Source organism: Chelon labrosus, assembly GCF_963514085.1.
Source record: "Chelon labrosus genome assembly, chromosome: 19".
Lineage (NCBI taxonomy): Eukaryota > Metazoa > Chordata > Actinopteri > Mugiliformes > Mugilidae > Chelon > Chelon labrosus.
In genome coordinates this window covers 1,524,308-1,548,479 of record NC_140352.1, presented here as the reverse complement: position 1 = coordinate 1,548,479, position 24,172 = coordinate 1,524,308, and the positions used below count along the sequence as shown (strand labels likewise).

General features: G+C 45.7%; 4 protein-coding genes across 4 annotated transcripts; 1 reads left to right on the top strand and 3 right to left on the bottom strand.

Moving 5' to 3' along the window:
- Nucleotides 1-1,304: 1,304 nt before the first annotated feature.
- Nucleotides 1,305-3,358, bottom strand: LOC311504245 (leukocyte cell-derived chemotaxin-2-like; the record flags this gene model as incomplete). The annotated part of the gene is made up of 4 exons (XM_084567264.1): nt 1,305-1,592; nt 1,713-1,864; nt 2,953-3,064; nt 3,334-3,358. The coding sequence occupies 4 exons, from the start codon at nt 3,356-3,358 to the stop codon at nt 1,426-1,428; spliced, it is 456 nt and encodes a 151-aa protein (XP_084423390.1). The 3' UTR covers nt 1,305-1,425.
- Nucleotides 3,359-4,532: 1,174 nt separating this feature from the next.
- Nucleotides 4,533-7,131, bottom strand: LOC311504896 (leukocyte cell-derived chemotaxin-2-like; the record flags this gene model as incomplete). The annotated part of the gene is made up of 4 exons (XM_084568234.1): nt 4,533-4,699; nt 4,777-4,928; nt 5,057-5,168; nt 7,107-7,131. The coding sequence occupies 4 exons, from the start codon at nt 7,129-7,131 to the stop codon at nt 4,533-4,535; spliced, it is 456 nt and encodes a 151-aa protein (XP_084424360.1).
- A 352-nt stretch (nt 7,132-7,483) lies between these two features.
- On the bottom strand, nt 7,484-12,460 carry bbs1 (Bardet-Biedl syndrome 1). The gene is made up of 7 exons (XM_084568167.1): nt 12,136-12,460; nt 11,317-11,739; nt 10,992-11,174; nt 10,406-10,537; nt 9,567-9,673; nt 9,272-9,392; nt 7,484-9,078 (listed from the first exon to the last, which is right to left on the bottom strand). Exons 2-7 carry the CDS (start codon nt 11,692-11,694, stop codon nt 8,248-8,250), a joined length of 1,752 nt encoding a protein of 583 aa, XP_084424293.1. The 5' UTR covers nt 11,695-11,739; nt 12,136-12,460; the 3' UTR covers nt 7,484-8,247.
- Nucleotides 12,461-12,532: 72 nt separating this feature from the next.
- LOC311503924 (uncharacterized protein) lies at nt 12,533-23,485 on the top strand. Its single transcript, XM_084566840.1, has 30 exons — nt 12,533-12,733; nt 13,337-13,443; nt 13,530-13,619; nt 13,704-13,823; nt 13,927-14,065; nt 14,143-14,373; nt 14,769-14,914; nt 16,285-16,357; nt 16,435-16,546; nt 16,913-16,984; nt 17,081-17,227; nt 17,318-17,480; nt 17,577-17,891; nt 17,986-18,089; nt 18,179-18,308; nt 18,385-18,502; nt 19,058-19,119; nt 19,233-19,340; nt 19,424-19,547; nt 19,630-19,821; nt 19,916-20,040; nt 20,744-20,917; nt 21,036-21,199; nt 21,294-21,463; nt 21,750-21,812; nt 21,897-22,195; nt 22,274-22,336; nt 22,447-22,519; nt 22,770-22,900; nt 22,975-23,485. Exons 2-30 carry the CDS (start codon nt 13,339-13,341, stop codon nt 23,053-23,055), a joined length of 3,894 nt encoding a protein of 1,297 aa, XP_084422966.1. The 5' UTR covers nt 12,533-12,733; nt 13,337-13,338; the 3' UTR covers nt 23,056-23,485.
- Nucleotides 23,486-24,172: the final 687 nt, after the last annotated feature.

The window sequence follows — 24,172 nt, the reverse complement described above, 5'->3', positions numbered from 1 at the left end:
AGGAACCGTCCATCTTTTCTTTCCAGTCTCTTATTCACTGATTCATCAGTTGATAACATGACTTTTTGCTGTTTGCTGCCTGTCTGAACATTTCAACTAGAATTTATAACAATCTGATGTGACCTGAACACAGCTTTATGTCTGGAATTTGAAGCTTCCTGTTGTTTTGTATTTGTCATATTTAGGTTTGTGTATTTTTTTAATATGAATGTGTTTTTGTACCAAACTGTTCCAATGGTTGGAGAAAAAAAAATAATATTTTGGTTCTGAATTAAATTGTATGTTTTGTACAGAGAAGTGGGTGTTTCTGTAAGAACTGCAGACGCCAATGTAATATGCAAAAATGCATGTAATGCCTTGATGATTTATACTGATCAGCCCTATCATTATGATGATCAGTTGGTGGATGTGTCAGGCAGCAAGACGAACATTTTGTCCAGGAAAAATGTTGAACTGGAAGGATATGACTTTGACAAAGGCCAGACTGTGACATCTAGACGTCTGGGTCAGAACATCTCCAGACCTGCAGCTCTGGGGTGATCCTGGTCTGCAGTGGATAGTACCAATCAACAGTGGTCCAAGGTAGAAGACGAGCCAGAGACAGAGTCATGGACCAAGGCCAAGGATGGATGGACAGCATCAGAACTGGACCACGGAGCAAAGGGAGAAGGTGGCTCTGGTCTGATGGATCATGTTTTGCCTGGAGAACACACCAGGGTGCATTATGGGTAGAAGACAAGCTGGTGGCGACAGTGTGATGCTGGGAGACCTTGGGTCCTTCCATTCATGTGGATGTTCCTTTGACTCGTAGCTCCTCCCTCAGCATCGCTGCAGTCAGACCATGTCCACCCTGTCATGGAGACAGGATTCCCTGATGGCCTCTTCCAGCAGGATGATGCTCCCCGCCTCAGGAATGGTTGGAGTTCAAGGGGTTGACCTCCAAATTCAACCACATTTCAGTTCAATCCAGCATCTGTGGGACGTCCTGTACAAACAAGTGTGATCCATTGAGGCGCCACCTCTCAACTGCACGACTTGAAGGATCTGATGATGACGTCACAGCTCACCTTCAGAGCTCTAGTAGGTTTACACAATATAGGCAGGCAATATATGACAGGTGGTCATAATGTTATGGCTGTTCAGTGTACATACGTGCTGACTTCATTCTAAGCTCCTAATACTCAGTTCTAACTTTGCAGAAGTCACCTGAGACGTCAGATGATTTATTAATATGAAGCAAAACTGAGGGAAATGCGCAAATAATCAGAAACAAACATTATCACTTAAGAGAAAATTAGGTTTTAATCAAGTTGAAACAATCAGTTAAAACATGACAGGTTATACAGAACATTTCTGTCTTCCATGGAGGATGTTGTAGAAGTTGTAGGTAGTTGTAGAGGATGGATCAGGTTTGAAGAAGATGGATCAGAAGTACGGTGTGGGGTCTCTCTTGTTTCTCAACTGGACGTGGACGTGTGAAGTGATTCCTGGGTAAACGTTCTGCATGGGCAGCATGACGCCGATCTTGTCCCCCTTCCTCACCGTTCCAGATGTTCGGTCTGGCCTCACGTAGAACAACATGAAACGCAAACCTTCAAGACACGAGACACAATCAGTTAATCAATCAATTTATCAATCAATCAATGATCGATCAATGAATCAATGAATCAATGAATCAATAACATGTTCAGTGCTGGGAGTGTTGGACCGACCCCCTCCTTCCATTTCAAGGCCCTGGTCGATGTCTTCCTTGTTGGGGTCGTTGTAGACGATGATCTTTCGACGGATGGTCCCGTCAAATGGAGCGTAGACATCTGATCCGTCGTCACAAACGATGTCCACACCCTCATGGGTTCCGGTTGTCCTGGAAACCATCAGACATCCAGCTGTTAACCCTTTAAAGGGCACTCATTGAAAATACTTGGAAATTCTAAATGTCAACCCTACAGCGTTGTTGTAGGGCATGAGAAGACTTTTTTACTTTTGTGAAATTTTTCAGACTTTTTAATTTTCATGTAGAAAATCAAGATCAATGACTTTATCATATATGGTTCTTTGCCCTTAAGTGGTAAACAAATGTAAACATGTATTTACACCATTAGAACGTAAGTGCTGATTCAGACAACATTAGGACACACACTCTTCATGGTACCTAATAAAGCAGTTACACTGAGCGTGCAGGCAGAGGTGGACCTTGTAGACCACATTTGATCCTGATTAGACCTGAGAACGCCTTGAGAACCTTGATCTTCTCTGATTGGCTGAGTGAAAACCACATGCTTCTAAACCTCACTGACAGACACCGGGACGCAATTTAAAATGGGAGGAAGTTACCAAATATGGTTCCTCGTCCCATAAAGGGTTAACAGCTTCTTTACTCTTCTACAAAGACTCTGCAGTCACTCATTAGATAAACACTGATAACTTTATTAAGCTAAGCAAATATTTAGCTAATGATAATTGTGGAAAATACTCCCACCTGCCCAGGCCCAGGTGGGCGGGACTCGTCAACCAAACAGGCCTCACCTGAGTTGATAAGAAACCTCAGCCAGGTTCTGCTCGGCCTTTTCCTTTGTCTGCCAGAGCATGGTGTCTGACTGTGGAGCTGAAAACTGTCCAGCTGATTGTTAATCCTGGATGCATTATCTGAGTTAATGTTGATTCTTCATGTATTGAAGTGATGTGTGCTCTAATAGCAGATATATTCTTGTACCTTTGCTGACTTAGTATTGCTCTCATTTATTCTTGGCGATTAAATCATCTGTATACAATGATCAACTCTGAGCTGAGAATAAAATAAAGGGTTGAAAGGCTTTCTTCTGGTCTTCATATTTTGACTGATATACTAAAATAGAGGCTCTGTATGCAATCCAGCCACCAGCAAAGCAAGTTTCTACAATAATAATAATAATAATAATAATAATAATAATAATAATAAAGCTGCTGTCTCACCTTGGGGCTCCATAGTGTCCCTTTCCCCATCTGTCTGATGTCCTGATGCTGTTGCTTGGGTTTCCACTGCAGAGCTGGCCGAACTTAACGCCTTCACACACCCACAACACAGCTAGAGACACACAAACACATTAGGCACACTAATAAAAAACAGTCCTGACTGTCCTAAATCTAGTCTCCATGAAGGTTCTGGTGTTCAGATGCTTTTAATTGTGGAGATGGTAGTTGTACCAAAATATGAATCATCTCCTCTGTGACCAGTTCCAGTATTTTTCAAAAATTTGTAAATTAAACTCAAAACTATTCACAGCAGTCAGATAAAATATTATTGGACTTAAAGCTGGTGACCACTCTGCAGAAATCAGTGAATCAGTTTCTCACCCAGTAAAACGACAACACGTCTCATCTTCAGATCTTCTCGTTGGATCCAGACGAGAATGTTTTCTCCAGCTCTGTTCTCGCTCAGGTTTTATAGCTCAGCAGCTGGATACAAACTCACTCTTGAATTTTTATTATTTCACAAGGGGAAAGAAAATGAGGAGGTGAATAAACCCATGAAGTTGATTCTGTCTGTGTTGCTTGGCTGGTTGCTCGGTAAAGAGCCTTGACCAGATGTTTACCCGCAGATATAAATAAATCCAGGACAAAGGCTGACATCAAAATGTGATGTTGATGTGAACAAACATGGAGCTGGAGACAGCAGGTGTTTACTCACTTGGAATGACTGGCTCAACCTCTGAGTCAACAGGAGAAAGACCAGACAAAAGTAGGACACTGATGAGGACATTTTACAGGACAGAAGTCAAATCTCCAAAGAAATACGCTGGGACAAAGACATCTGGACTTGATGTATTTGTAGAAGACATTTCCTCCAAGTGTTCAGCTGTAAATGTCTGGAGGAGAGTTTGGGTTTTTTAACCACCTGAAGGTCACATGACTGGAGTCTGTTGATTAAATTTTCTAAAAGTGTTTTTGGAGTTTCTACTTTTTCAAGCTTTATTTCCCTTCTTTGTCCACCGTGTAGTTGAGGCAGATGTTCCTCCAGCTTAGTTTGTATTGTTTGTCCTTCCAGTAGAAACCTCTATAATGTGAGCTAGAACATGTATGTATGTTTGTGTTGAGTAATGTTGAATGAGGCAAAGAAGACTCTTAAATATAAAACACATTCTGTTTGATTTAACCTTTCTTACTTTATTACATGAATCCACATGTGTTCCTTTATAGTTCTGATGTCTGAAGGCAGGTGGTCATAATGTTATGTCTGATCAGTGTACGTACTGACTTTATTCTAAGATCCTTTACAGAAGTCAGCTGAGACATCAGCGCTATGGGATCCCACAAGATGTTTTATCATTGTGAAGTATAACTGAGGGAAATGTGCAAATAATCAGAAACAAACATTATCAATAAAGAGAAAATTGGGTTTTAATGAACTTTCTTTTAGTTGAAACAGTTTAAACGTGCCAGGTTATTATAGTTGAAGGTTGGATGGGTGAACTGGAAAAGTGTCGGTATATTTTTGTCTTCCATGGAGAACACTGTAGAAGTTGTAGGTGGTTGTCGGGTCTTAAGAAGATGGATCAGAAGTATGGCGTGGGGTCGCTCTTGTCATTCATCTGGACGTGGATGTGTGAAGTGATTCCTGGGTAAACGCTCTGCATGGGCAGCATGACGCCGATCCTCTCCCCCTTCCTCACCGTTCCAGATGTTCGGTCCGGCCTCACGTAGAACAACTTGAAACGCAAACCTTCAGGACACGAGACACAATCAGTTAATCAATCAATCAATCAATAACACAATCAGTGCTGAGAGTGTTGGACCGACCCCCTCCTTCCATTTCGATGCCCTGGTCGATGGCTGCCTTGGCAGGTTTGTTGTAGACAATGACTTTTCGACGGAGAGTCACGTCAAACGGAGCGTAGACGGTTGATCCGTCCCTGCAGACGATGTCCAGACCCTCATGGGTTCTGCCTTCCCTGGAAACCATCAGACATCCAGCTGTTAACAGCTGCTTTAATCTACAAACACTGATAACTTTATTAAGCTAAGCTAATGTTAAGCAAATATTAAGCTAATGGTAATAATAATAAAGCTGCTGTCTCACCGTCTGGCTCCATAGCGTCCCTCTCCATGAATGTCGGACGTCCTCCTGCTGTTGCTTGGGTTTCCACTGCACAGCTGACCGAACCTAACGCCTTCACACACCCAGAACACAGCTGGAGACACACAAACACATTAGGTCCACTAATAAAAACAGTCCTGATCTAAATCTAGTCTCCATGAAGGTTCTTGTGTTCAGCGTTAGTTTCTGATAACAGAGAGAGAGACTAACACTTAGCTCAACAAGTTAACCTCTGCCTTCAACTCAGAGGATCATGAGGCTGACAAAGCAGCCACATGTGACTGCTGCAAGTCTATCAGGGAGGCCAAGTGGAACTGCAGGGAAACATCCTCCTACCAGAACCCCAACCCGAGGCGCCTGTGGAAACAGGGATGCTGTGCAGCCCACTACATTGTTTCCGGACGTGCTCCATACCTTCTATACCTGGTTCGATGCCCACACCACAGTGAACACACTGACCCTAAAAAGAGTAAGTAACGAAGCACCTGATGGAGTCTTGGGTGTGTGCTCAGCCCCCTCCTGTTCTCTCTGTTCATCTAGAACAGTTCTAACACCATCTTCAAGTTTGCTGACAATGCAGCCATCTTGGGCCTCATCACCAGGATCAGAGAGGAAGTAAAGGACAACACCCTCTCCCTGAAAGTCAGCAGAACGAGAGAAGCTTGTGGACAATGAACCTCACCCTGATACGGTATTTAATGACAGAATCACACTCGTGTACTTGAAATACTTTCATTTGTAAATTCTTACTTAGGTTTCTTTCTTCTTTAGTGAGTTAACAGCTACAGGGACAGAATGTTTTAAAAGGCTCTCATTGCTAATGAACAGACATCACTTATGGTGCCTTTTCCTTTTCAGGCTATATTTATAACAGAGTGTGTTTTCTGAATGAATGAGGCAAAGCTCCGCTGACACAGGAGCACACCTGTAGGTGGTCTTTAATGTGACTCAGGTTGTACAGCCTTCACACCACCAACACACAACGATACATCCGGACACATGTGAGTCAGACTCTGACCAATGTGGTCAGAGATCAGATCTCTGAAATGCGATCTTAGTGAGACCTGGGGGTGTTACGTCATTGGATCGCCCAGATTGGACCTTGATAAGATCTTGATGCAAGGTCTGAACAGGCACTAAGAAGAAGGACACCTCACGGCTGGACAAGCTGATCCAGAAGGAGGACTCTGTGGTAGGGACAGAGCTGGAGTCCCTGGTGGTAGATGGAAGGACCTTGAACAAACTCTGGTCCATCATGAAAAATGTCCACCACCCTCTACAGGACACCATAGTCAGACAGAGAAGCTGGTTCAGTGACAGGCTGCTGTCTCTGTCCTGCTCCATGGACAAGTTGAGGAGGATGGTTTTCCCTGTGAGGAACCAACTGGACTGTGGTCATTGGTGATACTACTGTATATATTTTACACAGCATTATATATTTAATATTTTATATAGCTTACACCTTTTGGATCCTTTTTGCTGACTGCAATTCCTCCTGTCTCTGAGTAATGATGCCCACAGGATGACTAAAAGTATTTATTAATCTCCCTATCTAACTAAAAAATAAAAGTTAACCAGTAAATGGATGCATAAGAATTGTAGTTGTTAAATCCTGATTTAGACTGATGACATCAAGTACTTTACAAATGTTTAGTAGAGTTTCAATTCAGAAATTTTCAGCCATTACTTGTATTTTTACAGTTTTTAGGTGAAGGATAAACTTTAACTCCTGCTACAGTAAAAGTTATTAATGAATAACTTGAAGATTTACATTATCTTTATTTAATTTACATTCACACAATAGATTAGATTTCTATTTTTAATCAGGTTAAGAAGACGTTATAGTGACTTGTGTCCTCATATGGCAGGTGAGTCCCAGGGACCAGGTCCCCACAACGTCACAAACACAAGTTCCAGTGTTTTTCAAAAAATTTGTAAATTAAACTCAAAACTATTCACAGCAGTCAGATTAAATATTATTGGACATAAAACTGGTGACCACTCTGCAGAAATCAGTTAATCAGTTTCTCACCCAGTAAAACGATGACGCGTCTCATCTTCAGATCTTCTTGTTGGATCCAGTCGAGGACGTTTTCTCCAGCTCTGTTCTACCTCAGGTTTTATAGCTCAGCAGCTGGAAACAAACTCACTCTGGAGTTTTTATTATTTCACAAGTGCAGAGAAAACTTCTGCAACCGAACCAGGAGGTGATGAAACCCGTGAAGCTGATTCTGTTTGAGTTACTTGGTGGAGAACTTTGACCAGATGTTTACCAGGACAAAGGCTGAAATCACACGAACAAACACAAACCTCTGGAGCTGCAGACAACAGCTGTTTACTCACCTGGACCGACCGGTTCAACGGGACACAGAACAGACGAAAGTAGGACACTAAAAGACACATCTATAAATATCGTGATGAAATCCTGAAAACGTACGAAACAAAAAGACAATTCTGAACAAATTCTGTGTTTTATTTTTATTTCAATGAGACTAAATTTAAAAACATCTGTTGTCTCTGTACAAATAAAACCAAACGAAGCGCTAAATCTCTACAAACATTATCCAGCAGGACGTCTGTAAAACTCGACTACGAACCAACAAACCCTCCGTTCATTAAAGTCTCTGAGAGGAGTTAAAACATTCATGTCGACCTTTTTCACCTGAAACATCAGCAGCTTGTTTTATTTAATCAGAGAAAGGCCAAAAAAAATCAGAAGCAACTTAAGACTGGACTAAATTAATGAGTTTAAGTTTCTCTGGAAACTTAAATCTGATTTTGAATGACAGAAGCCACTCATTACAGTAAATGCTTGATGCTTTTATTTGTCATATGCAATCATAGATGGAGTCAAGACAAAATGAGAAAAAAAGGCCTAACGATAATTAGCTGCTGCTTCCATCTAAATTTATTATTTTAAAGTTTGGTACTAGAAGATTTTGTGAATGAAAAAAGAAAACGTTAAGCCTGAGAAGCTAAATTAATTAAATAAAATATTTATACTATGTTATTTTATGTCCACATTAATCACAAAGAAGAGAAAGTGTTTGTATTTATTTATATATTCACATATATTTGAACTAAAGCTGTTGTTCATGATCTTGATGGCCTTTCTCTGCTGCTGTACATCGATCCATTGATTTAAATATTCAGACTCTTAGTGATGAGTGTCGTCAGTTCAGAGTCAGGCCCTCGCTGACGGGCATGTTGATGTGGGCGGTGAGCAGCGGCGAGCTCTTCCCTTCGTGGAGGACGAACACCTTGATGATGTCTGAGATCCCTTTGTCGCTGGTGCATTCGACGAACGTCTCGACCGGGTAGATGAGTCCAGGCACCAGCAGCGGGATCCTCATGTACGGGTTCCTCATCCTGTACAGGCTCTCGTCGTACAGGAAGCTGATGGCCAGGTTCATGACGGGACGACACGCCGCCGTGTTCTGGACGTTCAGGGTCAGTTTGAAGGACGGACCCAGACCCTGGACCACGGCGTTCATCTTGAGCGGCTCGGTGAGGCTGGAGGACATCGGCGTCAGGCTGGACTCCAGCGCCTTGACGTAGGCTTTGGCGGCGGCGAGGCGCAGGCGGCTCAGGTCCATCTGGAAGGCGCGGTGCATGGCCAGGCCGTTCTCACGCTCCCTCAGCGTCTGGTCCACGTACAGCTTGGTCTTCTTGGGTACGTTGAGGCGGACGCTCTGGGCCAGAGGCGGGCCGGGGGCGCTGTCCTTGTCCTCGAACGCCGCCGTCCTCTTCAGGATCTTCACTATCAGACCGCCACCCTTTGTGGTCATGATGAGGGTACCGTCCTCGCGACCGTAGCGGCCGAAGCAAATGCTGGTGACCACGTCCGGCGTCTTGATGGTGCTCAGCAGGTTCTTGTCCCGGTACAGCTGCACCTCGCAGTTAGCCAGGCCCACCAGAACCGCCTGGAATCCCCTGGTGGGGAGGTCCATGGCAGCCATGGTGGTGATGGGAGCAGTGAGGACCGTCTTCCACAGCTTCTTCCCCTGAAGACACAACAAATACAGTTTTATTCCAGCGTTCTCTCCACTTCAGGGTTTCTGTTGCTCTGGAAACTGAAGAGTCGAAGTAAAAGTTGAAAAAGAGTCTAAAAGGATTTCCTGAGTTTGGTACAAACAGGATTTATGTGTCCTGAGCTCCTCTCAGCTTCAGATGACCTTTCGTCTTGGATGCGTTTACCTTCTGTGTGAAGCCCTGCAGACTCTCATTGGTGCAGCCGACCACCACGTTCTTCCCGACTCTGACCAGACCGACTGGGTGAGACGCCAGCTCGATGCAGTACTTTGGTTTGTCCGACTCCCTGAAGATCAAAAGCAAAAACATCTGTTAAGTTCTTTCTTTTTTGTTTTAGATTACTTTAAGAAGTTTTTGTTTCTGGTTTTAAAAGCAAACTTGAAATAGCAAAAAAAAATTCACAGCCTCAATAAACCAAGAAAGCGCTGATAATATTTTGAACGAGTCTTCGGCATCTCACCTGCGCAGGATGTAGATGTTGCCGTTGCGACACGCCACCGTGATACGAAACTCCACGTCAAACTGACCCGTCACGTCCATCATGGTGGGAGCAGCCGGCAGCGACATCTTCAACGGTCAGAGAGACATTTAGATATGTCACAGCGTTGTCTTAGCTTCTAGAATAGTTCACATACGTTTCTGTAAATGTTTCGTTTAAAGCGCCGTTCAGACCTTCCATTAACATCCGTCCTGGTTAAAAGAACATCTCATCATGTTGATTATTTCCTCAATAACTCCTGGTGTCTTTATTTCCTTTATCATCAGAGATGTTTGATTCCTCTGAGGATGAAGCTTCCAGGGTTCAGGTCTAATCTGAGTCTTTGTCTCTAGAATAAATCAGATCTTAACATGTGAGAGTCTTTCCATCTGGTTCCAACATCTGGATCATGTCTCCAAGTCAACCAGCAGCTGTTGATGGTTCTGATCCAGCGGTAGGTAGAGATCCATTAGAGACAGCAGCTGCTACAATATTCTACTGACCACATGATGGCGCTGCTGATTTACAGACACACACACTGAGATCAGATCTCAAGTGCTGGCTGGGGACGCATGTGGAGACACTGAACGGGGCTTTAGTCTCACAGTTTTTAAGGGATGTGAGTCATTTAATGAAAGACAAATAAAGAGTTAAGTATCATCAGCATATTGTGGTATCTAATCTAACAGGATGTTGAGGTAAACATCGATCCCTGCAGTGCTCCACAAGTCATAACATAAATAAACCAACAAGTTACTTCCTGTCCTACTCCTGGAACCGGTTCAGACCAGTCTGTCTTACGGCGGTGTGTGTGAGTTCACCTTGGAGAGGATGATGAAAGCTTCGGGGTCGAGGACGAAGACGTCGCTGCTCTCGGTCCCGATCACCAAACAGCTGACGCCGTCCTCGTCTGCCGTGCTCTTCTTCAGAGTCCCGATGCAGGTGATGACCGTCTGAAAGGACAAGAGGTTTCAACATCATCAGGTTTTAATCTTTACAAAAAGAAATACTGCTGCCGTTACAGTTTTTTATTTTGAATATCCAGCTTGTTGGAGATTCTCTTTTGAGCTACGTCTAACATTTAGACATTAACATTATTTTTAAAGTCTAGCGTACTTCCTGGCAGCCTTCAAGTTGAACCCAAATGATGAGTCCATCAGCTTTTATTTTGAAAGTCTAGATCTAATTCTAACAGCACCCGTCTCTTCCTATTAATGAAATGAAAAAATAAGCCCAAATTAGAACGCACTGTTTTCACTGGTGTACCTAATGAAGTGGCAGGTGAGTGCATAGTGTGATCCACCAACACTAAGCAGTGAGCTCTGACTCAGCGTTAAGACTTGTAACGTGAACGTAGCAGAGTCACTGTCAGCCATCTTGTTTTCTGGTCGTCATGGTGATCGTTACCTGTCGCCTGATAGGCTGCTGCTTGTGCAGCTGGACGAACTCGTCCATGTCGTCGGTCTCCAGAGACAAGAACCGGAGAGAGCGGACCGACAGCGGGACGTCGGCCTTCTTCCTGATGCTCTCCAACATCTCCTTCAGGGACAGAGGGTCGATCTGGCCCTCCCTCGCCTGCTGCCACACGTCCTGACCAATCAGAGCACAGCAGCACGTCACAGGTACAGCCAGGTGGATTTACAGGTGAGAACCTGGTTTCATTTGGGTATTTTTACTCTGCTTATCCACTTTAAGGGTCATCTAAAGCAATAAAACCAGACTGAAATCAGACCTGCTCCAGAGTGTTGACCTCCAGACCTGGCAGGGTGAACTTGAAGTACGGCCGCAGGTTTTTGTAGACGTAGATGCACGGTCCGGACGCCACGGCGACGGCAGGGATGCGGGGCTCGTGCAGGTCCATGAAGAAGGCCACGAGGCCGGCGGGCAAGTCCAGCAGGGTGCTCTCGCTCATCAGCGCCGTGCCCCGGTACACCTTCAGCTTCATGCCGGACGAGCCGGAGCCCAGGTCGCCCACCACCAGCCGGCTCTCCCCGTCCCCGCTCAGGTCCGCCAGGTCCACGCAGGACGAGAAGGTGTAGAGACCGGCCACCGGGTCGTAGTGGGCGTCCAGCCACTTGCCCCCGTCACCGCTGGACTCCAGGGAGGACATGATGGAAGGACGGGCTGGATGGAGAGTTTATTTACAGGGAGACGTCTGAAAGGAACAAAGTCAGGTCAGGTCTGTTCTTTTCTGTTACTGAAGTCACAAAAGCTATTTTACATTTTCTCTCAGATCAGGTCTAAATGATCGGTTTGTATTTTATATCTGATGTTTATCTAGAACACTAATTATTTTAAATATCATTACATACCTGTGGCCATGGAAGAGATTTGAACACCTTACTGTTTTATGTACTATTAATGTATTTATTTACAGGTTATTTCCTTCGTTATTTTAAATACTTTGACTTTGATAGTATTTTAAATGCAGAAATTACAGGTGACCAAGTTGTTTTTTTTTGTATATAATATTTTTTACTTAATTTAACTCATAGAAATAAACACTAGCCCAGCTAGCAGTAGCATCATGATCCGTTAGCTGTTAGCTCACCGTTGTCAAGGAAACCGGGTTGCTGCGTCTCCTCGCAGCTGACGTCTTCCGCCTTTAACGGCAGTTTATCAAACAGCTGCGACAGCTCCTCAATAAAAAAAAAAAAAACTGACACAAAGATGAAGACTGGTGCACAAAACGCATTTAAGAGAAAGCTAGCAGCTGTCTCTGAAACTCTAATCCATAAATCCGCTTCGAGTCGTCGAGTTCTCTCCGCTGCAACGGTCCCCTGCTGATGACGTCAATCCCACCCGCCAGTGTTTACATTTCTATTTTACGTTTACGGCAAATAAATGTATGAAATTAGTTAAATAAACGCTTACAAAAAAGTAATCTGAATTAATTTGATTCAATTCAATTTTTTATTATTTTATCTTTGGTTATTTAGTTTTTACAAAGGTTCTCGCGATAATGCAACCAAAGACGTGAATTTGATTTGTGACGTCTCCCATTTCTCGACATCCGATTGGTCCAGCCGTCCCAGTTTAAAAAGTAGACCGCGGACAGAAGAGAATCAACAACCGGAGCTAACGTTAGCGACAGCCTTTCGATGTTTTCTACTTTAAATACAGTGTGTGGGGAATAAAAGAAACACAGAGTGAGTTAACGTTTCCATTAAAAGCATTTAAAGTTGTATAGCTATGATTAAATCTGATGTTTTGTTTCTTAAGATATGTTCAAATAAAACACGCTTGTATGTAAATTGAGGTTACCTAGTTGTGGCTAATGCTAATAATAAAGCTAACGGTAGTTTAAATGCTCTCCAGATGGTGTTTTGTTGTTTTTATCATTAATTTCCTTTCATATCATGTCTTGACCTTTAGATTAATCCGTATTACATTTGTGTGACTATGTTGTACCGGTTCTTTAGAGCCCGTTCAAATGTTTACAGCTAACTAGCTCGTATTTTGTTCTCTTCTTGGTAAATCATTCAGAACTCCATTACGTTTCTTTACGTCTGATTTGTCTACTGACTTAAATACAAACGACATCGTGAGTGAATACATTTTTTTTTAAATCGTCAGGTTGACTTTTTAAAATCGGCTTTGATATAATTCATCAGACATTTTTTTTTTTTTTAAAGCTGTCAGCCCTGAGGATGTGTTGGTCTGTGGGCTTTAATCTTTAACAGGATGCTGGACAGGTTTTCAATATATAAACCGGATTAGATGATGTGACTGATGTTTACATGTGTGGGCAGAGATGATGGAGTCATGTTTTGCCGGGAAGCCGGAGAGAGTCGGCCCCGTGGAGGTGGATGATCTGAGGAGAGATCTGCTGGGGGAATTTGCTGCTCTGCCAGCACAGGTACGTCTACCTGTCAGAGCCGAGCTGAGCCGAGCTGATGGTGCTGGAGGCTGTGATGGTGACTGGTTCTGTTCTTCTCTCAGCAGGAAAGTGCCTCCTCACAGACGGAGAACCTGCAGGTCTACCTGAGGGTTCGACCGTTCACTGCAGCCGAGAGCGAGAACGGAGAGGCACAGGTAAGACACGGAGTCAGAGAAAGATGATTTGTTGCTGAGTTCGGTGACAGAAGAGCAGGTGTTTGATATATCTTCCCTTCGTAGGACTGCGTGACCATCGAGGGGCTGGACACTGTCATCCTCAAGGCTCCCAGGATCTGTCAATCAAACCGACAGAGCGACAAATCCCTCCCGCAAACAGCCCAGAGATTCACCTTCACACAGGTACAGCTGTTTACTCCTGTCCTTTACCTCTAATGTCCATCTGTCTCTTCTTGTCTCGTCTGACCCTATTCTAACGTTGTGTCCTGGTTCTTGTGTTGTTGAGGTGTTTGATCCGGAGTCCAGTCAGAGGAAGGTGTTTGAGGGTTCGGTTCGTGGTTTGGTCCGAGACGTTCTCCAGGGAGGAAACTGTCTGGTCTTCACCTACGGAGTCACCAACGCTGGAAAAACCTTCACGTTCCTTGGTAACAGACATTTCCTGTCTGTCTGTCTGCCTGTCTGCCCGTCCATCTAACCGTCTAACCATCTGCCTGTCTCTCAGGTCCGGACCACGACTCTGGTCTGCTGCCCAGGTCCCTGGCGGTCATCTTCAACAGCATCGAGGGACGTCTGTACAGTCGCAACGACCTGAAGCCCCAGCGCTGCAGAGACTTCAGCAGACTGACTCCAGACCAGCAGTCGGCAGAGAGCAACAGCAAGAAGAACCTGCTGAGGCTGCTCAAGGAGGTCGGACACTCGGACAGGAAGTATAACTCCACCACTCGGTGTGAACGTGTGCTGACGTCTGCTTTCTCTCTACAGAGCGACAGGAATCTGACGTCTGGAAGATCAGCTTTTCTTGAAGGTCAGTGATTTTATTACAACGAGACAGAAGATGAATGATGCTCTGCTACCAGCTCACCAAACATCCACATGCAACTATTTACTAATTTGCTATTTTTATATTTATTTAATGTTTACTTTTCCTCGTCTTGTTCACTGTCCTTAACTATATGCTGCTGTGACGCTGCAAATTTCCTCACTATTTATTGATCTGGTCTAAAAGATGAAAACATGTCTTTGAATCTGAAGGTTTTATTTCCACAGACGCTTCAACATCCCACTGTGGACAAATGAAAGGTTTATCTTATCTTATTTAATAAGCTGTTTACGTTTTTGTGCGTCCAGGCTCGTCTCTGAACTCCGACAGCAGCCTGAACAGCATCCCTGAGGCCGACAGTTTCTGTCTGGACGTCAACTCAAACGTCCGTTTCTCTGTCTGGGTTTCATTCTGTGAGATTTACAACGACAACATCCACGACCTGCTGGAACAGGTGAGACACTCGGCCGTTACTCTGTAGCTGTGAGGACCCTTGGTGGTGTAAGCCACCAATAAAACATTAGTTAGTTTAAGATGAATAAGACTGTCGACCTCGTTAGGTAGAAGTGTCTGAGTCTAGAAAAGTAGGTGTAAGATAGAGACGTGAACTGATTAGATTTGATTCCTTCATGATTTTTATTAACTTTTTCTGCCCCTGATCTGGTCCTAAACGTCCTAGAGTTGGTCTCCTGTGTCTTCCTGAAGTCTGTCCTTGTCTTCTCCTAGAGTTGGTCTCCTGTAGCTTCCTAAAGTCTGTCCTTGTCTTCCTTGTCTTCTCCTAGAGTTGGTCTCCTGCAGCGTCCTAAAGTCTGTCCTTGTCTTCCTTGTCTTCTCCTAGAGTTGGTCTCCTGTAGCTTCCTAAAGTCTGTCCTTGTCTTCCTTGTCTTCTCCTAGAGTTGGTCTCCTGTAGCTTCCTAAAGTCTGTCCTTGTCTTCCTTGTCTTCTCCTAGAGTTGGTCTCCTGTAGCTTCCTAAAGTCTGTCCTTGTCTTCCTTGTCTTCTCCTAGAGTTGGTCTCCTGTAGCTTCCTAAAGTCTGTCCTTGTCTTCCTTGTCTTCTCCTAGAGTTGGTCTCCTGTAGCTTCCTAAAGTCTGTCCTTGTCTTCCTTGTCTTCTCCTAGAGTTGGTCTCCTGTAGCTTCCTAAAGTCTGTCCTTGTCTTCCTTGTCTTCTCCTAGAGTTGGTCTCCTGTAGCTTCCTAAAGTCTGTCCTTGTCTTCCTTGTCTTCTCCTAGAGTTGGTCTCCTGTAGCTTCCTAAAGTCTGTCCTTGTCTTCCTTGTCTTCTCCTAGAGTTGGTCTCCTGTGTCTTCCTAAAGTCTGTCCTTGTCTTCCTTGTCTTCTCCTAGAGTTGGTCTCCTGTAGCTTCCTAAAGTCTGTCCTTGTCTTCCTTGTCTTCTCCTAGAGTTGGTCTCCTGTAGCTTCCTAAAGTCTGTCCTTGTCTTCCTTGTCTTCTCCTAGAGTTGGTCTCCTGTAGCTTCCTAAAGTCTGTCCTTGTCTTCCTTGTCTTCTCCTAGAGTTGGTCTCCTGTAGCTTCCTAAAGTCTGTCCTTGTCTTCCTTGTCTTCTCCTAGAGTCGATTGGATTCAGTCCAATAAATTTTCTGTCTGAGTTAATGTAGTGTGGAGAGGCTTCTTCTTCTGGGGTTTTCCTCTGATTCTTCTTTTTCTTCTTTTTCTTGCTTTAAGATTTGTCAGAGTCAAAATAAATAATCAGAAAAGATTGGTCTTGATCCGATAATTTTAAAAATACCTTGCCATACCTGTACCTGTTATATACATACACACATACAGTCGATGCTCGTTCCAAACTGATGGATGTTTGATGTTCAGGTTCCCAGTGGACACGTTAAGAGGACGGTGTTGCGTCTGTCTCAAGACATTAAAGGAAACTCCTTCATCAAAGGTAACAGGAGATGAAGCCGTACGTTGTGTTGGCTGTGGCGTGAGGATACTGATGTGTTTGTGTGCTTCGTGTCTCAGACCTGCGCTGGGTCCAGGTGAACAGCTCCGAGGAGGCCTACAAGGTGATGAAGATCGGGAAGAAGAACCAGAGTTTCTCCTGCACCAAACTCAACCAGCTGTCCAGCAGGAGGTCGGCCACGTCTCTTGTTTAGACATTCAGCGTTTGAGACTGAGAAGTGTTGACGTTCAGTATAAACTCAAATATAAATGTTGAAGCAGGCAGTTCCTGATTTAAACCAGTAGATGGTGCTGCTGGATCATGTTTTATAGCATCAGTTACGTTTAGTTTGATGAACTAAAGATGAGAGGACGCATGAAAGATAGAGGAAGATGAATAAAATGTAGACCAGACCAACTTATTAACACTGGAAAATGATAAATTACTGCTGTTTAACATCACCCTCGTCATCAGAAGTCACTGCTGTTGAATGTTCTAACTTCCTGGATGATGGAGCAGCGTTGGTGGAACTAAAGATGTCTCTGTTTGCGTCTGCAGCCACAGCATCTTCTCCATCAGGATCCTCCGAGTGGACGACGTCGGAGTTCCCAGAGTCCTCGGCATCAGCGAGTAAGACCGCCACACTCCAGTCAGGAGGAAGGGGAGGAGGAGTTTACCTGCATGTACCTGGATGTAAACGTTTACTGTGTGTTGTCGTGTGTTCAGGCTGGCTCTGTGCGACCTGGCCGGATCGGAGCGCTGTTCACGGACTCACAACACCGGGGAGAGGCTGAAGGAGGCGGGAAACATCAACAGCTCTCTGCTGACGCTCGGGAAGTGCATCAGCGCCATGAGGCTCAACCAGAACGCCAAGTAAGACCTCACTCCTGCTGGCGTCATGACGCACACACATCAGACAGCCGTGGATGGTTCTGATCCAGCGGTTCTATCGTCTCTCTGCAGGTTCCAGCACCACATTCCCTTCAGGGAGTCCAAGCTCACCCACTTCCTGCAGTTCTTCTTCAGTGGTGCCGGTCGGGTCTGCATGGTGGTCAACATCAACCAGAACTCGTCCTGCTTCGACGAGACGCTCAACGTCCTCAAGTTCTCCGCCCTCGCACAGAAGGTCAGAACCCCCCCACCCCCGTCCCAACCAGGACCTCAGCTGCACCCTTCCTGTCAGGTTTGTTTGAGACTAATAACGGGAGGTTTACCTGTCCAGGTGGTGTTGTTGAACTCGAGGCCGGCCGTCCTGGACGACGACGCCCCCCACAGGTCAGCCATGGAGCTGTCCATGATTATCGACGAGGCCGACCGGCGCCGTAACGGGTCGGGTCGGGGCAGGAAGAGCTCGATGGTTGCCTGGGAGACGAGCCTGGAGGATTTACTGGAGAATGATGACGACCGCGAAGAGTGGGACGACGAAGAAGAGGAGGAGGAGGAGGAGGAGAGTGTGATGGAGGGAACGGTGCTGGAGGCAGGAGGTGAAGAAGACGAGGGGGAGGAAGGGGATAGGACCATGGAGGAAGAGCAGAAGGTAAAACATACATTGGATCCTGCTCTTGATTAATCTGTTCCTGAGTCATAAATGTTGTTTTAGTGTTTACCACGTGTTTATTTTGCGTCAGCAGTCGGGCCGGGAGGCGGCGCTGCGTTTGGTTCTGGAGGCTCAGATCAGAGAAGAAGTCAGCGCTGAGTTCATGGAGCTCTTCAAGAAGATGGAGAAAGACTACAGGTGACCAGAGGAGAAGTAGCACCTGCTGATGTGATGTGGTTTACGTTTCTGAAGTGCGGTTGAGGACGAGGTGTTTTTCTTGGTTCCAGTGATCGTCTGGAGAAGGAGAGGGAGATCCTGGAGGAGCGAGCCGAGAAGAGAGTGGAGATCCTGAAGAACCTCGTCAACAAGACGGCCGACCTGTCTGCTGTCAGTGCTGTCAACACCGACGCCAGACAGGTGATTAAAACGCTACCGACGCGTCAGCTCTCCCTGTTTGTTGACGCCTCTATTGATCAGTGCCGGTGGTTTGTAGGAGGAACAGGCGGCTCTGCTGGAGGGACTCATCAGCTCAGTGACCGAAGACCTGGAGAAGATCAGACAGGACGCTCAGAGTGTCCACCACTGTCTGACCGAACAAACGCACACCGCAGGTATAAACGCATACACACATAGACCGATCAGCCATAACATTATGACCACCTTCCTACTATTGTGCAGGTGACTCATCAGAGGCGTAACATGTTCCTTCTGAGGGTGTCCTGTTGTTAGTGGGGGGGTCTTTGAGGGGAGGGGCCTCTGTGGATCATCCCACAGATACTTGATCAGTTTGGGATCTAGTGAATTTGGAGGCCAGGTCAACACCTTGTGCTGTTCTTCATGTTTTTCTGAGTTGTTCCTAAAGCGTCAGGCTGCTGCCATCAAGGAGTGTCATTGCTATGGGGTGGGGGGGCCTGGTCTGGTCTGGGTGGGGGGGCCTGGTGTGGTCTGGTCTAGGTGGGTGCTACATGTCTAAGTAACATCCACACCAATGAATGCCAGGTCCAGAAGTTTCCCAGCAGAACACTGAACTGTCACAAGATGGTTTAAATGTTATTCACTTCTCCTGTCAGTGGTCATAATGTTGTGGCTGATTGGTCTACATACACACACACACACACACAGCTCTGTGTTTTAGTCAGTGTGACCTCTGACCTTTGTTCCTACAGAGCTGGAGGCGCTGCGATTGGAGAATCAACAGTCACGTGACCAACTGCAGGAAACCAAAGAGGTGCTTTAAGATGCCTGTCTTCTTCTGTGGTGTCGTCTTCTGTGGTGTCGTCTTCTTCTGTGGAAAACGAATGACCGGTACCTGATTGTGTTTTGTTCTGCTTCTCCTCCCAGAGTCTGGAGCAGCAGCGTCAGAAGTTATCGGAGCTGATGGAGATCTGTCGACAGAAAGACGACGTCATCGTTAAACTGCAGTCGGCCGTGGAGGACGTCACCAGAGACGTAAACACACTCAGATTATTTCACACCTGTCCAGAGGTTTAATCAGCGGGAGGACACTGTGATAACTGAGGATGGTTTTTCAGAAAGAGCTGCTGGAGTCTCAGCAGAGGAAAGCAGGAGGTCAGGACAAGGAGGAGACCAGGAAACGACGGCATGGATCGATGGAGGAGGAGGAGGAGGAGAGAGGAGGACCCGCCAAGAGGAGAGGTTAGAGGAGGAAGGAGAGACGATGGATGGAAGGAGGTTTATTCTACAAAGTGTTCACTCTTTGAATTCTCCTCCTCCTCAGTGGTTCTAGAGGAGGAGATCTGGAGGCTGCAGGAGGAAAACGACAAGAAGGAGGAGACCATCGCTGAGCTGAGAGAGGAGGAGGAGAGGAGGAGGAGGAGCCTGGAGGAGGAGCTGAGGAGACGGGAGGAGGAGGTGGAGGAGCTGAAGAAGGAGCTGGTGTCTCTGGAGCAGAAGGTGAAGACGCTGACAGGTAAGAGCTGAACTTTCCTCCATGTTTTAGACGATAGAAGTTTGTGGACACATTGCAGTGAAATTACATTAAACATGTCCACATTCTTTTGTAGATCTGGACCAGTGTCCAAACTGTGACTCAGTGTTTTCGTCTCTGGAGCTCGAGCAGAGAGAAACGTCCAGACTCCAGAAGGAGAACAAAGCTCTGGTTAACGGCATCTTCCAGCTACAGACAGAGGTGCTGCTCTTCTCCTCCTTCTTGTTCTCCTCCTCCTTCTCCTCCTCCTCCTTCTTCTTCTGCTTGTTCTTCTTTTTCTTCTCCTCCCTCTCATCTCCTCATCTCCTCGTTCTCCTCCTCATCTCCTCCTTCTCCTCCTCATTCTCATCGTCCTCATCCTCATCCTCCTTCTCTTCCTCCTTCTTCTCCTCCTCCTCATCCTCCTCATCTCCTCGTCCTCATCCTCATCCTTCTCCTCAACCTCTTCTTCTCCTTCTCCTTCTCATCCTCATTCTCCTCCTCCTCCTCCTCCTTCTTCTTCTTCCTCTTCTTCTTCTTCTCCTCCCTCTCATCTCCTCATCTCCTCCTCCTCCTTCTTCTTCTCCTCCCTCTCATCTCCTCATCTCCTCCTCCTCCTTCTTCTTCTCCTCCCTCTCATCTCCTCATCTCCTCCTCCTCCTTCTTCTTCTCCTCCCTCTCATCTCCTCATCTCCTCCTCCTCCTTCTTCTTCTCCTCCCTCTCATCTCCTCATCTCCTCCTCCTCCTTCTTCTTCTCCTCCTCCTCATCCTCATCCTCCTTCTCATCCTCCTCTCCCCCCTCATTCTTCTTCTCCTCATTCTCCTTCTTCTCTTCCTCCTCCTTCGCCTTCTCCTCCTCCTCCTCCTCCTCCTCCTACAAACGTCTTGACCCCGTTCACCAGTCATTTATTTATCTGTCTCCAGGTGTCCAGTCTGCAGACGCAGCTCAAACAGCAGAGGAAGAGGTCCGACAGCCTATCAGAGCAGTTCAGCGTCACTACGACCCGCCTCCAGGACCTGGAGAGCCAATCAGAGGAGAAGACCAAGTCCATCGTCAGTCTGACACAGGAAGTGGAGCGACTGAGGCAGGAAGTCAAGGTCCTCCCTCTTGTTTGATCAATGAAATGAAGTCTTCTATTAGTTGGTTACAGATGTCTAATTAATTAATTAATTAATTAATTAATGAATGAATGAATGAATTAATGAATTGTCTCAGGAGGAGGAGGAGGGGCGGAGCAGCAGCAGCAGTGTGTTCCATGCAGCCATGGAGGAGCTGAAGAAGGAGAGCCATGCAGCGCTGGAGAGATCTGCTCAGAAATCCCAACAGATCCAAGAGCTGCAGAGAGAAAAGAGGCAGCTGGAGGAGACGCTGACGCTCAGGTGATACTAAACGATCAATGATTCATCCTTCAGTACTCAGAGAGGAGGTGATTAGTAGTGACTGCTAACCACCTCCTCTCCTCCTCTTAAACAGGTGTGTTGAGCTGAGGGAGCAGCTGGCCAATCAGAGAGCAGAGTTCACCCGCGAGCTGCAGAACCTGAAGGCGGAGCTTGAGTCTGAGGGCGGAGCTCTGCGAGGGAGACTGGAGGAGATGAAGAGATCAGAGGAGGAGCGGAGGAGGGAGCAGGAGAGAGAGACCACAGGTGAGGAGGAGGAGGAGGAGGAGGAGGAGGAGGAGGAGGAGGAGAGAGAGACCACAGGTGAGGAGGAGGAGGGAGCAGGAGAGGGAGACCACAGGTGAGGAGGAGGAGGAAGAGATAAAAGGAGAGAGAAAGATGACAGGTGAGGGGAAAGGAGAAGTCCTCCTCCTCCTCACCTGTCTCCTAGGAGACATGTGTCACCTGGGAGACGGGTGGGACATCCCAGGTGGGGACTCACTAGAAAGCTCCTGATTGGTTGATTGATGTTGTTTGTGTGTTTGTGCGTCAGAGCTGCAACGAGTCGTATCAGAGAAGGACAAACTCCTGAAGGAGACGGAGACTCTGAGACGAGGTAACGTGTCAAACAGACTCTGGTTGCCTAGGTAACCGATTGATTGTTTGCTTTAACTGACTGATCGTTGGCGTTTCCTGTCAGAGCTTCAGCGTCTGAAGGAGGTGCTGCAGAGGAGGCAGGAGGAGGAGGAGGAGGAAGAGGAGAAGGAGAACAGAGCGGTGGAGGAGAGGAAGGTGTCTGTGGTGGAGGAGCTGAAGGAGGAGATCCAGAAACTCCAGAAGAGGAAGGCAGCGGGGACGAGGAGTAAGGAGTTTGAGGCGGTGAAGAACGAGGTGGAGAAACTACAGAAACTGAAGGAGTCTCCGCTCAGATCCAAAATGGCCGACAGAAAGAAAACCCCCAAGACTACTGGGAAGAAGAGGAAGAGCTGCGAGGTGGAGGTGAGTTCAGGTCATGACGGTGTTTCAGTCTGGTCCCGGGTGAAGCTGACGGTGCTGACGGTGCTGGTGTCGTTACAGGACCTGGTCTACAGCGAGAACAAGAGGAACAGAGGGAGAGGAAACACTCGCAGCAACAAACGGGTGAGACAGCAGGGAGGACAGGGGAGGACAGGGAGTAGAACAGAGCACAAGGAGTAGGACAGACTTCCTGTCTGCTCTGAGATTAAAATGTGTCTCTTCTTCTTCTGAAGGACAAGAAAGACGGAGTTCTGCAGAAGACGAAGGAGCTGATCCACAGCTCTCCCTCCATCCTCAGCAGTAAAGGTCAGTCACTGTTTGTTCTGTGGCGGATTGAGTGGACAGCAGGGGGCGCTGCTGGGACAATAGGGACAACAGGGACAACAGGGACAAGGGGGACAATAAACAGATGTAGATCCATTCGTAAAGAACCAGAATAAAAACTGTGTGAGGTAAAGAGGAAGAGGAGGAAACAGCAGGTGAGGAAAAGACAGAGCGGGTGACTGGCGTCTCCACTGTTACCATGGTTACCATCCTCCTTTAAACCCCTCTGCAGCTAAAACCATCATGGGTCTCGTCAGTGGACACTCGGTGGAGAAGGAGACGGTAACCACGGCAATCCGGCGAGGACGCAGGAAGCTGTATAAGACGGACGCCTCGTCTCAGCTGCTGGACTCCCCCGTCACAGTGAGTGTCTCTCCGTCTCTGTGAGGACATGAGGACGTCCTCGTCTCTAAAGTGTCTCTGTGTCTTACCGTCAGACGTCGGGGGGAGACGAGGACAAGGAGAGCGACCACCTCATCATCAGGAGACAGCTACGCTCCAAGACCTGCAGGAAGTGACATCATCAGTGTGAGCCGAGAAGAGTTTTAAACCCGTGTACAGTTTCTCTCCGTTTTTATTTTAGTTTTTATTTTGTGGTTTCGGGGTCAATAAAAAACTGCGACGCAAACGGCCTTTTTCAATTTATGAAAAAAATAAAAAATGATTCCCCGACTCCTCTGCTTCAGTTTACTGCTGGAAAAAAGATAAAACTTCAAAATAAAAGCATCATTTACAAACAGCTGATCAGGAGGTTCAAATGAAACTGGCCATTTCATTAGGTACACTAGTCAATTTAATCTAAGCTAAAAGCTGTTTTAGTTTCAGACCAACAGGAAGGAGTTTAAGAATAAGAGCCTCAAACTACTCAGAGGAAGTAGCCACTTTCAAAATAAAAGGGTGATGGACTCATCATTTGGGTTCAGTGTGAAAATGGAAATGGACTTTTTACTTTTAGGTTTTATTTTGAAAGCAGCTTAAACTTTAAAGTGTTTCATTGTTTTTGCAAAATTATTTTATTATTAAATGTTTTAACTTTTAATGTTTTTCATACGAAATGATTTTTTATCAGATTTATTAGTTTTTTGTATTTATACATTTTAAATTCAAAAAATCTTATAAATTATTATTTGAAGTGATTTCAGTTTTAATTAATTATCTTTGGATTACTGAAGGACTTTTTTATTATTTCAAGAAATATTTTGAACTCAAGGGATTTTTTTGAATTATTTCTAGAAAAGAATTACCGTTATAATTATTTTTTTTAATCACATTTAAGTATTTAATTATTTCTAAAGAGAAATTCAAACTGAAGTGATTTAGATTTAGATGAATTCTAAAATATGCTGCATGTTTTAAATAAAGCTCTATTAGAGCAGCAGCTCTGGTTCACTCACAGCTTCCTTCTTGTCGTCTTTCTATTCGTCTGTAGAGTTTAAAAAAAAAATGAGGAACTTCTATTAAAATCTGAAAACTCTGGAGGAGCTGATGTAGACGCAGCGTCAGAAAGGTGTTGACTCTACACAATGAAAACCCAGTAGAATCAACATCTGAGTCATTAGAAACTAAACAGGCATGCAAACTCCTCACCTTTCGGCGAAATTCGCCGTTTTCAATCCAAATTGGGTGACTTATGTG

Bases quoted from the DNA above. Each gene is read 5' to 3' on its own strand.
- LOC311503924 (XM_084566840.1), top strand. From the start codon at position 13,339: ATGATGGAGTCATGTTTTGCCGGGAAGCCGGAGAGAGTCGGCCCCGTG. The intron at 20,918-21,035 runs GTCCTCCCTCTT...GAATTGTCTCAG, and splicing joins GACTGAGGCAGGAAGTCAAG to GAGGAGGAGGAGGGGCGGAG. The intron at 22,520-22,769 runs GTCAGTCACTGT...ACCCCTCTGCAG, and splicing joins CTCCATCCTCAGCAGTAAAG to CTAAAACCATCATGGGTCTC.
- bbs1 (XM_084568167.1), bottom strand. From the start codon at position 11,694: ATGTCCTCCCTGGAGTCCAGCGGTGACGGGGGCAAGTGGCTGGACGCC. The intron at 11,175-11,316 runs GTCTGATTTCAG...CTGATTGGTCAG, and splicing joins AGGTCAACACTCTGGAGCAG to GACGTGTGGCAGCAGGCGAG. The intron at 9,079-9,271 runs GTAAACGCATCC...TTGTGTCTTCAG, and splicing joins TGCAGGGCTTCACACAGAAG to GGGAAGAAGCTGTGGAAGAC.